The sequence below is a fragment of the Macaca fascicularis genome, chromosome 1, assembly GCF_037993035.2.
Source record: "Macaca fascicularis isolate 582-1 chromosome 1, T2T-MFA8v1.1".
NCBI lineage: Eukaryota > Metazoa > Chordata > Mammalia > Primates > Cercopithecidae > Macaca > Macaca fascicularis.
This window is the reverse complement of record NC_088375.1, coordinates 34,479,912-34,493,006: the sequence shown is the minus strand read 5'-3', so window position 1 is coordinate 34,493,006 and position 13,095 is coordinate 34,479,912. Positions and strand designations below refer to the sequence as shown.

General features: G+C 41.1%; 1 protein-coding gene across 6 annotated transcripts in view; it reads left to right on the top strand.

Moving 5' to 3' along the window:
- The window catches only part of ASTN1 (astrotactin 1), a 377,384-nt gene that overhangs the window by 226,676 nt on the left and 137,613 nt on the right, over positions 1-13,095 (top strand). For all 6 annotated transcript variants that reach the window (XM_074021135.1, XM_065529753.2, XM_005540073.4 and 3 more), the window contains exons 15-16: positions 4,588-4,692; positions 6,600-6,788. In XM_074021135.1, the coding sequence (XP_073877236.1) occupies positions 4,588-4,692; positions 6,600-6,788 (294 nt within the window). The remainder of the gene's footprint in view (positions 1-4,587; positions 4,693-6,599; positions 6,789-13,095) is intronic.

The following is a 13,095-nucleotide window of genomic DNA, read 5'->3' as shown; positions in this document are numbered from 1 at the left end:
AAAGCTTTAGAGAGAAAAATAGGAAAGTCTTCAAGTATGCCCATATTGGAGGCTGTCGGTTGAGAAAGTTGTAGGTGGCTTAACTAGAAGTGAGCATCCTATGTGATTGGTTAGGGGTGCATATTGTACTTTCTCTGTTTGGACTTAAGTGGAACTGGGAAAAAAACAGGGAAGTTGTCAGCTACTCATCAAGTCTGGGTTGTTTGGTGTCAATTGTTATAGCAGTTATTTTTTGACTTCTTGGGCTGTTTGTTATGGATAGTGGTCTGATTTCCTATCAGTCTGACTTACAGATAGTAGACTGACTTCCTAGGCTGGTTACTCTAGATAACGGGTTGGTTTTCTGAGCTGGTTGCTGAGGATTGTGAATCAGAGTTCTATTTTTATATATAATCTGGCCGTTGTCCATTTGTGTATTCAGTCTTTCAGCTGAGAAAGGGAAGGAAGTCCAGAGGAGGTAGAGGAGGCTGCTGGCTGCATTCATAGGCCTGTTGGGTGCCACAGTCATCAAATCTATGTGAAGGTTTGGACCTCTGGGCTCTTTAGAATTTTTTAAAGTCCATCCAAAGGGGATGGACTCTTGGCTTTAGAACTTTGGGGCAATATACATATATCCCTGACATTTCAGAAAAAATAACAAGAAAAAGCTAGTGTCTTCCCTCCCTCCCTCCCTTCCTGCCTTCCTGCCTTTCTTCCTTTCTTCCTTATTCTTTCTTTTTCTTGCTTTGAATATTGCCGGTAAAGTCTTTTCAGTTCTTCTTTTTTCAAGAATAGGTAGGAAAAATTAGTGTTTTTTTCTTGAGAAAACATAGTCAGAGATATTGCTTGAAAAATAGTCATCCAGCAGAAATGTGTCCCAAAATAATAAAATTTTTTAAAAAATTGAACCTGACTGTCAGACCTCTGAGCCCAAGCCAAGCCATCGCATCCCCTGTGACTTGCACGTATAGGCCCAGATGGCCTGAAGTAAATGAAGAATCACAAAAGAAGTGACAATGCCCTGCCCCGCCTTAACTGATGACATTCCACCACAAAAGAAGTGAAAATGGCCGGTTCTTGCCTTAAGCGATGACATTATCTTGTGTCTGGCTCACCCTGGCTCAAAAAGCTCCCCCACTGAGCACCTTGTGACTACTACTCCTGCCCGCCAGAGAACAACCCCCCTTTGATTTTCCTTTACCTACCCAAATGCTATAAAACGGCCCCACACTTATCTCCCTTCGCTGACTCTCTTTTCGGACTCAGCCCGCCTGCACCCAGGTGATTAAAAAGCTGTATTGCTCACACAAAGCCTGTTTGGTGGTCTCTTCACACGTACGCGCATGACACTGACTGCCTGTCAAGGGCACCTTGAGAAAGTATGTCATATGGCTCACCTAGAAAATATATATTTTAAAATACCCCTTTCGTTTTAACTAACAGAATTATTATCTGTAAGTAGGCATGGAAAAACACTTCTAAGCATGAACAGTTATGTAACTGTTCCCTGTCTATGGTGTGGCATAAATGCATCCAGGAGAAATGTTGATCAACTAAGTAATGGAGTTCAGTTGTTTGGCTCATTCTGTGTGGATATGGAACACCCTACCCCTCTTCCCCACCCAACATCTGTGCTTGTTTCTTTATTTTATCTTCCCTCTGTTGTTCTGGACTAAAAAGCCCAGGAAGTTTTAACAAAAGCACTAATTAAGAAATGCCAAGTGACGCAGTTAGGTATGATGAGAGAGAGGTAAGGAGGGTGATCATGATAAAATTATGGAGGCCATGTATGTGTATGATACTTTCTCTTTTCTCAAAGAACTTTTTTTTTTTTTTTTTTGAGACAGAGTTCCACTTTGTCACCAAGGCTGGAGTGCAATAGCGTGAGCCTGGCCCACTACAACCTCCGGCCCCTGGGTTCAAGCAGTTCTTCTGCCTCAGCCTCCCTAGTAGCTGGGACTACAGGCACGCACCAGGCACGCACTACCATACCCAGCTATTTTTCTTTTTTCTTTTTTTTTTAGTAGAGATGGGATTTCACCATGTTGGCCAGCCTGGTCCCAAACTCTTGACCTCAAGTGATCTGCCCGCTTCAGCCTCCCAAAGTGCTGGGATTATGGGCGTGAGCCACCGCGCCCAGCTTTCTCAAAGAACTTTTATGCCCATAATTTTATTTTGTTCTCACAACCTGCCTGTAAGGTAGATAGGATGAATACTATTATTTACACTTTTCATACATGAAAACACAAGTAAATGAGTGGCCTCCCCAAAGTCACACAACTGGTAGGAATCCAAACTGAAAAGAAAGCAAGAGATCATCTCACCTAAAACTCTCACCTTACAGATGAAACAACTGGGAACAGAAAGATCCCTGGGCCAGGTAGCCAGAGAGGATAGTTAGGTTGTGAGAACAAGAAGTTACGGGTATGAAAGTGACGGTCATTTTGAAACTACCTACTGCAGCATCACAGCCAACCTTAGAGCTCAGGCTTTGTGATTTCTTTCCTGTTTCTTTTTCCCCTATGAAATAATTCAATTAAAGGTGGCTTTGCCTAATAATTTGAAAAATTTTTATTTAGTGGACTTGTTATTTTTTTTTATAAATAAACTTTTCAAACTAAAAGCAAAGCCGTTGAGCTGACCTAATTAGACAATACTTGTTATATTAAATAGTTCTACATATCATGCACATCTTATGCTCTCATAAAATGTACCTTTAAAGCATGTGACTGAAGTCTTAAACTTGTAAAGTTAGAATTCCATTTGTATGCTTCTGAAGTTAACGTGAAAGTTAAAAGCCAAAGTATGTAGTAGTATGACTGTTGGTAGTCACAAAGATTAATGCCCTAAAAGAATATTTGAAAGAAAAGAATACTAAAAACCTTCTCTTAGTTTCAGATAGCTTACCTTTGATTGCCTAAGATAAAATTTAAGCAATTGATTCACTAAGCACGTTTCCTGACCTGTTTTCTTTTTGCCTTACCAAAAATTATTCCCATATAATTCACACAGAAATGAAAATTTGGCAGTTACTCACCTAATTTGATCAGGGTTGACAAGCAGCTAATTAATCCTACTGACTCTTCATCCAGTTTAAGTATTAAATTAGTTGGTTTAGCCTGAAAGAAACATGGGTCAAAATGGCAGGATAATTCACTACATATGTATTATTGCCATTATATTTGTAAATATGCACACACACCACACATTCTATGCATAATATATATAAATGTACTATATATTGCTCTTATATTTGTATATATATAAATATGTACACACATATGCAAGTGTGTATATATTCTTATAACTTACACATATAGCAAAGATTAAGCATAGAAATAAAGCTAAAATTGGTTTTCTAAACCTAGCAAGGCAACTTTTTTTCCTATGACCTAATTATTTTGTTTCGGTAGCATTTATATTTATAGTAATAGCTAGAATTCAAACAGGGTGACGTTCTTCCTTCAAGGTACTCAAGGAAGAACAGCCCATTAATAACATCACTAAGAGGCTGTAAGGTTGTGTTTATTGAGAGTGACTTTGGACAACTAACTTAACTTCTCAGAGCCTCAGTTTTTCCATTAGTAGAAATGAGACAACACATGGCTATCACAATGTCTGGCACAGAGATGGCACTCAATATTTGGCTGTTCCTGCCACTTAATGATTTAGTCACCCTGATACTGTTCCTTCTGGTAAAGAAGAAATAAGCATTATCAGCCTGAGAGTAATTAAAACTTAAATACTGAACACAAATCAGTTAAACGAGACAGAAAAATCAATGTTATCAGGTGTGTGAGCTGAGTCAATTACTGCAACCATTAAAAAGAGTAAAAATCGGGTGTATTACAGTAAGCCTAGGGTTTAATATAAATTTGCTATGGGGATATTATAGCAGAATGAGTAAGAACTGCCGCCTGGCCTCAGACTCATCTGGAGCCCCATCCTGGCTTACCTGGTGTCTTAGGGACCTTATCTTTTTTCAAAGTATACTTTTATGCCCATAATTGTATTGTTCTCACAACCTGCCTATAAAGTAGATTGGATGTATACCATTATCCCCATTTTTCAGATATCAAAATGCAAACAAATGAGTTGCATGGCCCCAAATCATACAGCTGGTAGGAATCAGAATTGAAAAGGAAGCAAGAGGTCATCTCAGTTAAGCCTCTCACTTTACAGACGAAATGACTGGGCACCAAAAAGTCTATTTGCCAGGTAGCCAGAGAGAGGCTAGTCAGGTTTTGAGAACAAGAAGTTATTGTGTATGAAAGTGACTATCATTCTGAAACCACCTACTGCAGTAACATAGCCAGCCTTAGAGCCTCAATTTTCTCATTTAAAAAATTCAAATAATAACAACTGTCCCACAAGGATCAAATGGCTTAATATATGTATGCAAAGTGCTTAACAAAATGCCTGGCATGGAGTAAGGGTTTAATAAATGATAGCTGTTGTTACTGTGGTTCCAGAAATTCTCTTCATCAAAGAACATTTAATCATTTTCTCACAATTACAACACTTCTCCTCATAGAGGTGGGTCATGTTTTTTGATTTGGGACTTATGAATCAGTCTCAGAACTGAGCTTACATCTCTTCTGTCCTTAGGGATGGTGAACTTCAGTGAAGTGTCTGGGTACCCTGTGTTGCAGCACTGGAAGGTCCGGTCTGTGATGTACCACATCAAACTCAACCAAGTGGCCATCTCTCAGGGTGAGCACTGCTGCGGCCTATCCTGCCCACCTTCTCTGGAACTTAGAAGTCCTTTCCAAGGGGAGAAGCCTTTGGTCCCATTGTCGAAGATGCAGCCTAAAATGTAGCTACTACATGAGGTGTGAGAGCTATTTACTCAGATTTATCCAAAAGAGCAGATGGCTAGAATCGGATTCTTTTCTAAGTAGAGATTACATTGCACATGTTATCTTGGACTACAGAAGAGAAGGAAAGGGCAAGACCGGAGCCAATGAAGGTATAATTTTTCCTGGGCTCATCCAGTATGTGGAGAGGATACATAAAAGCAGACTTTTTACAAATTGACAGAATTAAGCATTCCAAATGCAAAGAACGTAATTTAGAGACTCCATACAATGAACTAAAAAAAGAGAGCAAGAAAGAGCGGGGAAGGAAAACCAGAAATCAGCCTAACACTCCTAAACAGCAAGTGAGTGAAATGAAGAGACTGAGGGATTGAGAGAGAGAGAAAGAGAGAGAGAGAGAGAGAAATCGATATTAGCTCGCTCTGTATAGTTAGTAAGTTAAGGAGTAGTGAGTTCCAAACTTACTTAGGGTTTTAGAGTCAGCAATAGGGAGGTAGAGCCTTAAGGCCAATGGGAGGAAGATAAATGGTAGAGGACAAATAGAGAAGTTATGAAGTTAAGTGAGACAGAAACTCACAAAGGGTAAAGTTTTGTGCATAAAGATAATGCATTAAGGATATAGCACATTTTCATAGGACACAGGGGACTCAGAACTTTTTCTCTTTTAACACAAAAGAGTTCTTGGCAAGAAGTGATTGGGATGGGGACCTTACTGACAGAAACTCTTCTGGTGCAGCACATCTAGAAAGAACTAAGCTACTTTTCATTCTAGGAAAATACATTAGAGATTTTACTCCATTTCCATAGTCAGTGTGCACCCAGCACAGATGCTGTGCATGTCAGGAGTTAACAACAAATATCGCTGTTGCCACATGCCATTCAAAGTCACACAATGGTGTCACTGTGATGTGGATCTCAGCACTTGAAGTCTCAAGCTGAGCTAGACTTGACTTTGCCTTCATGGGAGACAGGTATGTAGAAGAGGAGATCATTAAAAGCTAGCCAGATCCAAAAGGTATTGGATTTGGAAGATTTACCATAGGCCATCTTTCAGACAGATATACAGTAATTCTCTTAAAGAGAGACAGCAAATCCAAGATTTGCCTGCAGGGTTGGGGGAGAGGAGGCTAACAAGTTTTCTTTTCCATTTGTCATTTCCCAGTCCTTTTATTTTAGAATTTCTGCAATAAAATAGGCGTGTATTAGTGACTTTTCTTTCCTTTCTTCTGTCATTGTCTTCTCATTGCCCATGTCTACGTCTGAAGGCAGTATTTTGCAATTGCCTTTTTTGATCACTACCCACAGTTAGAACACATTTTGTATCGTGACCTTGTGCGTACACATACTCCCACATGCACACAACAGAAGTTTCATGAAGCGATACTTTATCTTCATGATGTGAAATGTTCTCGACTGGTATTTGTGTTTCTATTTTAGACTATGCTAATTGTTTCTGCTTTTTTCAAATGCTATTATTTGAACTCACTAAATTGATTTAATGTCATGACCTGTGATTAAAAAAAGAAAAAACATTGATTTAAAGAGGGCAGGAGTAGAGGTTTGGCAACGTTTTGCTTAACTTGGCACAGAGTTAATACAACCAACTGGCTTAAAAGATACTCACTTAGGAACTGAAATGTCTGATTTAGCTAAATGGAAATACTCACCAGACACTTCTAGCTAGCTCTCCCACATCACTTTGAGCTACACAGGCACTTCCATGTTTGGGACTGAATTGCCTGGGAATCTGTATACACAAAGTGTGAGCCCTCATTCTTACCCTTGGGTGATGCCTCTCCATAGCCCTCAGCAATGCTCTCCACTCGCTGGATGGGGCTACATCTCGTGCAGATTTTGTGGCATTGTTGGACCAGTTCGGCAACCATTACATCCAGGAAGCTATCTACGGCTTTGAGGAGTCCTGTTCTATCTGGTACCCAAACAAGCAGGTCCAGCGGCGACTCTGGCTGGAGTATGAAGACATCAGTAAAGGTGAGTGGCATGCTTGTTGGCAAATTCCATACCTCATGTCAGTACCGGCTGCCTGCATACAATCTATAAGACCGATTTTAAGGAGTCTGTAATAACGGGTCTTACTCAGATTTTCCCACAATGCTCTGTGCCCATCTTTAACATTTCCAAGGTTTGGTTGCAAAAACCAAATCTCAAAATCAAAGTGTTTAGGGAATTTTAGATGCAGAATGGGGTCAAAACTGTAGGCTTACTATGTTAGTTATCACAGAGAGAGTCCTCGAAAGATTCTTGCCAGCCACCATCCATTTTGCTACCCTAGGGAGGACAAAGTATCAGACTGCTTGTATAAAGTAAGAGAGAAGTAGCAGAGAGCGTGATTCAGTCTCCAGGAGTCACACCCAACTCTGCCTGGAATCCCTTTATAGCAGCTACATACATAGTAAACCCCTTCTTGCTTCATCCTGCCCTCTGCGTAGGCTCATTTTTCCGACTGATTTGTGTTATGAGGGAATCTCTATTGGCCAAGCGTTTATATAGCTCTGAATAACAGCCTCACAAACAAATCTTTGTCTACTGTCTTGACAGCAAGTTAGTATTCAGTTCAAGTAAGTATAAGAAATTGGAATTTTTTTATACCTTCTTGATTCACTCTCTGGTATAGCAGACATAGTGGCCAGTATATTTGTATCTGATCAACCAAGACTGCTTTAAAATTGCCATTCATGGAATTTCTCTTGAGTTTATCCACATGGCATTCTGATGAGGCCAAGTTGTGGATATGGGACTTGCTAAAGGGCAAGTGATGAATTAGCCCAATAAAAACTCAAGAAATGGGTCATCTTAAGACTCAATGACCAAGGCAGGGCTCTTCTGAGACAAGGGACCTCTACTGTCAGCAGGGCTGCCACAGGGGCAAGTATGTCTCTGTGACTGAGGTGCTCTTGGTTCTCTGAGCTCCACACAAATTCCTGCTTTCCCTTGCTCAAGAGGTAGCAGGGCTATGATGGTCTCTCCTCTGGCTGGGCACTTTCTCCCAGAAGAAACAAGAGATTTGTGTCTGGGCTACAGTGGCTGCAGTCATTCATTCCCCTCAAGCCTTGGTTCCTGTAAACTCAGAAACACAACCACAGGCTTCTGCTATCTCTTCAAACTTCAGGATCTTAACATTGTTCTGATTCCAATTTGCCAAGAGAGCAATGTAATATAAGCAACTGTAGATACTACCAGTTCCAGCTGGCAAAGCTTTCTTATGTTTTCATGCCAGAGCCTGAGGACTGAACCAGAGGGCTGAATCCTCTTCTATTTCTGTTTGCCAGTGGTTCAAGGATTGCCAGGGTCTCAGATTTCTGGGAGATAAGAGTCTGACCCTACCAAGAGCTCCTGGTTCTAGACCTTGCCTCTCTCCCAAGCAATGCAATGTCCTTAAGGTTAAATACTGAATCCAAGAGGGAATTCTGTCCACGGCCTTGGCATTATGCCCTATTCTTCTTGATTGCAATCCTCTCTTGCTGCTCAGGAGCTAGTTTTGCCACAGTCTAAGTGTTGACTTTGGTTCTCTGAAATATGGTCTATATTAAGCTCCTTGCTTGTTACTAATCTTAAAAGACATTCAAACATTTTAGTAGGTCTACGTCAATCTCTATCTACCACCTTCATTCCTAAAACTTACTTCTAAGTTATAGGGTTTATGTGTTTTGTTCTTTAGTCTGGTTCTTTAAATATATTTCTTCTCTTTTGGCATCCATTTCCTTTTATTCCAAAATGCTGCACGAGGGAATGTCACTGATAAAGAATGATATGTGCGTAAGACAAAGGGAGATATTCTTCTGTCCTGCTCTCTGAGAGGGCTGATACTGAACGAAACTTTACCCTAGGAGTGACAAGTGTGCTGCGAGGGCTATACCTTCTGTGACATGCAAGGGACACTATTTTTGGGCTTGAGTCCTTTGATTACATGTTATTGCCTGCTCTGACTTGAAAACCCTTCTCGTAAAATGAGTTTCTCTGTTTCTTATTTCTGTACTTATGACCAGATACCTAAAATTATGTATGGATTGAATAGGAAAGGAACTTTACCAGGGTGAAGTGAAATGGAAAAAGCACAGGACTTAAGGATGGAAGTCTGGAGTCATCCGGGTGATATTGCTTTAGTCAATCATTTATCTGGACCTCATCTGTAATGCCCTCTCTAATTCTCCAGCCCCGACAGTTTAGGAATCCTTATGAATCTTCCTTTACATGGGATGTGTTCTCAGGTTAGGTATTCGGATAAAAGTCTCCTCTTCTCTCTACAAAGTCATAGAATTCTCATGAGTAGGTTTTTTGCCTTATGCAACTTTAAATTCTCAGAGCCACAGAACCACAGAGCCAAGCACATGGTAAGCACTCAAGGTGTTTGCTGTTGCTGTTGCTTTGTTGTCACTGACAGTGGTGATGGTGGTAGTAATGGTGTAAAAGCCCCCCTGAGGTGGTGACTTCCATGTGGGTTTTATTGCAGATATGTAACTTGCTTTAGTTATGCCTGACTGAGGAAAATTCAGAGATGGGTGTTTTGGGCCAGATCTTTGGAAGGCAGCCTCCCATTCAACAGGCACTTATTTGTCATGCTAACACTATGTGGTTTGCCATACCAACGTTGAGGCTCATCTTGCTCAAGATAAGTCTGATGAAGCCTGTCTTAATTTTTTTTTTTTTTTCCAAGACAGAGTTTCGCTCTTGTTGTTCAGGCTGGAGTGCAATGGTGCGATCTCGGCTCACCCGCAACCTCTGCCTCCCGGGTTCAAGCGATTCTCCTGCCTCTAGCTGGGATTACAGGCATACACCACCAAGCCCGGCTAATTTTTGTATTTTTAATAGAGTCGGGGTTTCTCCATGTTGGTCAGGCTGGTCTTGAACTCCCGACCTCCAGCCTCCCAAAGTGCTGGGATTATAGGCATGAGCCACTGCACCTGGCTTCTGTCTTAATTTGTTTTTACAGAGCAAGTAAAACATTTCAGAAGCGAAATTTTCAACCTCCCGTCCCCATGTCTAATCTTACTCCTATCTTCTCCCATCGTTCTTTGCCCACATGCCACAGAAAATGTCGGGAGGTTCTTCCTCTCCAGACTAACTTCTCCACCTGCGTGCTGGCACCCATCCCTCCCTGCTTCCTCTAGACCTCACTCCTTCATTACCCTCCTCCTTTTTAATCTTTACAACCTCTTCAGTCACTGAACTCTCTCTTCTGCAACCTTGTATCTTCCTAAAAAATAATCCTTTTATAAACACGCACTCCTCTTTACCGCTGTTTCTTTTCAATGTATTGGCACCTCATTTCTTACAAGGGTAGTTTGTACCTCTTTTCTCTACTTCCTCACCTCCAGTTCACTCTTCCAATTATCACTATCAGCTATTTTGCTCTACAAAAACAACGCTGGGAGAAGGAAATCTACCCTAGGGCTTCTTAATTGGAGATTCCCTGATGTCAATCCTGTGACCATCCCATGTATCTCAGCAGAAGACTGTGTCCCTCTTGACCAGGGCAGCTTTCTTGAAAATCCTCTTTTCCTTGATGCCCCAGATGTAATTCTGTGCAGATTCTCTCCATAAATCTTTGGCCTTTATTTCTCTTTTTTGTGTGTGTGTGCATATCCCTCTAAAGAAACCATATGCATCTTGGTCATTTCATGGGGTTTTGTGCTTAGTGAGTCTCTCCCTCCTATTGTTGGGCACTGTCCTTTTGCAGCCACCTCCACTGGCGCTCCTAATTCTCTCCTTTTTTCTGAGGCTTGAAACCTCGTTTGCTCTTGAGTGTTTAGCATTTCTACCTGGAAATTCTCCAGGCACCTCAATGATGGATGCTTTCTCTTCCCCATAAGTACTACACTGTGGTAGATTTGTGAACTCCATTGATGGGTCACAGCGTAGAGTGAGGATTCCTTCTTGATCCTCCTCTTTACTCTCCACATTAAACCATTACAACGTCCTTTTCACCACCTAAGTATGTCTTCAACAGCATCTCCCATTCTCCGTTTCTTCAAGGTTCTCAAAAACTATTGCAATCACCTCGTCATGTATCTCTTCCTCTTCAGTTTCCTGCCACTCCACTCCATTCTACATTCTACAGTTCACCGTCTGTTACCTTTTTTTTTTTTTTTTTTTTTTTTTTTAAGACAGAGCCTTGCTCTGTTGCCCAGGCTGGAGTGCAATGGTGCGATCCTGGCTCACTGCAAGCTCCGCCTCCTGGGTTGATGCCATTCTCCTGCCTCAGCCTCCCGAGTAGCTGGGACTACAGGCACCTGCCACCATGCCTGGTTAAATTTTTGTATTTTTAGTAGAGATGGAGCTTCACCGTGTTAGCCAGATGGTCTTGATCTCCTGACCTCGTGATCCGCCTGCCTCGGCCTCCCAAAGTGCTGGGATTGCTGGTGTGAGCCCCTGTGCCTGGCCTGTTATTTTTAAATGCTATTTAATGACATCACTCCTCAGCTTGAAACCCTTCAGTAACTCCTTTCTGCCTTCTCAGCACGAACAATTGACTGCACTCCCTATATTAGTTTTCTGTGGCTGCTGCAACAAATTACCACAAACTTGGTGACTTAAAAAAGCACATATTTATGTTTCTTAGAGTTCTGGGGGCCAGAAGTCCAAACTCAGTTTCGCTGGACTAAATTCAAGGCACCACCAGGGCTTGTTCTTTCTGGGAGCTCTAGGAAAGAATCTCTTGCCTTGTCCTTTACAGCTTCTAGAGGCCACCTGCATTCCTTAGTGTGCAGCCTCTTCCCCGTCTTTAAAGTGCATCACTCCAGTCTCTGAGCCACATAGCCTTCTCTATGACTTTGACTCCTCCTGCATCCCTTTTATAAACACCCTTTTGATTGCTTTAGGCCCACCCAGATAATCCAAGATAATCTCCCCATTTCAAGATCTTTAATTCAATGACATTTGTAAACTCTCCTTTGCCATTCACAGGTTCTAGAGATTAGGACTGTGGGAGCCATTTTTCAGCCTACCACCCCCTCTCACCTCTCCAGCCATTGCATCACTGACTGCTACCTACCCCGAGTACCCTCCACTCTGATGACATAAGGTTATCTTCTGTCAATCCTAAACCTTTTCATTTGCCTCTGCACAGTTTAGGTCCTTAGAGACTTCCTTCCTGCGTCAATCCAAGGTCACAGATTTGCTCTCTGAAGTCTCCACCACTACTCTGTCTTACTCAGAAATTTTCTCTCTTGAATGCTTCTCTTGTCCTCCACTTGAAACTCTCTTGTCCCTTTGTGTCTGTTCTGTTGCGTAATTCCTGGGGGCATCTATCTCTCTTTCCAGGCCCTGAGGATCAACACATTAGTCTTCCTGGCTATGGTTTATGTTTCTTGCTTGCATTTTTCTTTCACCTCCTAAAGTTCTATAAATTGCTAGACCTTAAATAATTAAATAATATCCTGCCAAATGTCAGGCCCCATCATGGGTCCAGGACTAAGATTTCCCTAGTTTGAAAGAGGGCATCAAGGTTTTTCACACTTCCAAGACTTGGAGCATGTGATTCTCAATCTATCTAACCCGCCCTCCATTCTACCATCTCCTCCTTCCCACTCTTCAAGAGCTAGCTCCAACATCACTCCCACCAAGCCTCCCCTGATACTCAGACAGGGTTCTCTGCTGCCTATTTTATGCTCTCACAGCTCTTCATATGCATCCTTTGGCAGCACTCTCCACATTTCCCTGGATTGTCATTTCCCTGCACGACTGTCTTCCATAATAATAGACTTGACAGTATTTACCATATTTCTCTTTTTTTTAATTTCAAAAGTTTATTTATTTAAAGTAATCAAAATGCAGAAAACAGAATAAAATGAAAAGTAAATCTTCTTCCCACTCTTATTTCCCAGTAATCCAGTTCCACTCCCTAGAGGCAATCAGGCAACCACTGCTACCAGTTTATTGTCTATCCACCCAAAGATAGTCTATTCCTAGCCAATGGAAGTGAACAAAGCAAGCTTTAGAAGAATAGATATACTAGGGTCTGGTCTTTCTGTAAAATTATAAATATATATATATTTAATTATGTTATCCTTTTTCTCAAAAAATATATATTTATATATAATGTATGTTATATATGTATATGAGTTTGTGTGTATATTTATATAATATACACATACATACAAATATGCATATTTATAGAGAAACATGAACATATAATCTCAAAATAAATTATCTGTTTGCTCCAAGATTAGAGATATGGATGAGGGACTTTTATTTTTTGGACTAAAAACTTCCAAATTGCTTTTCCCACAAGCATCTGCCACTGTTATAATAAAACTCTTTTAAAAGATTGAAAAGTATA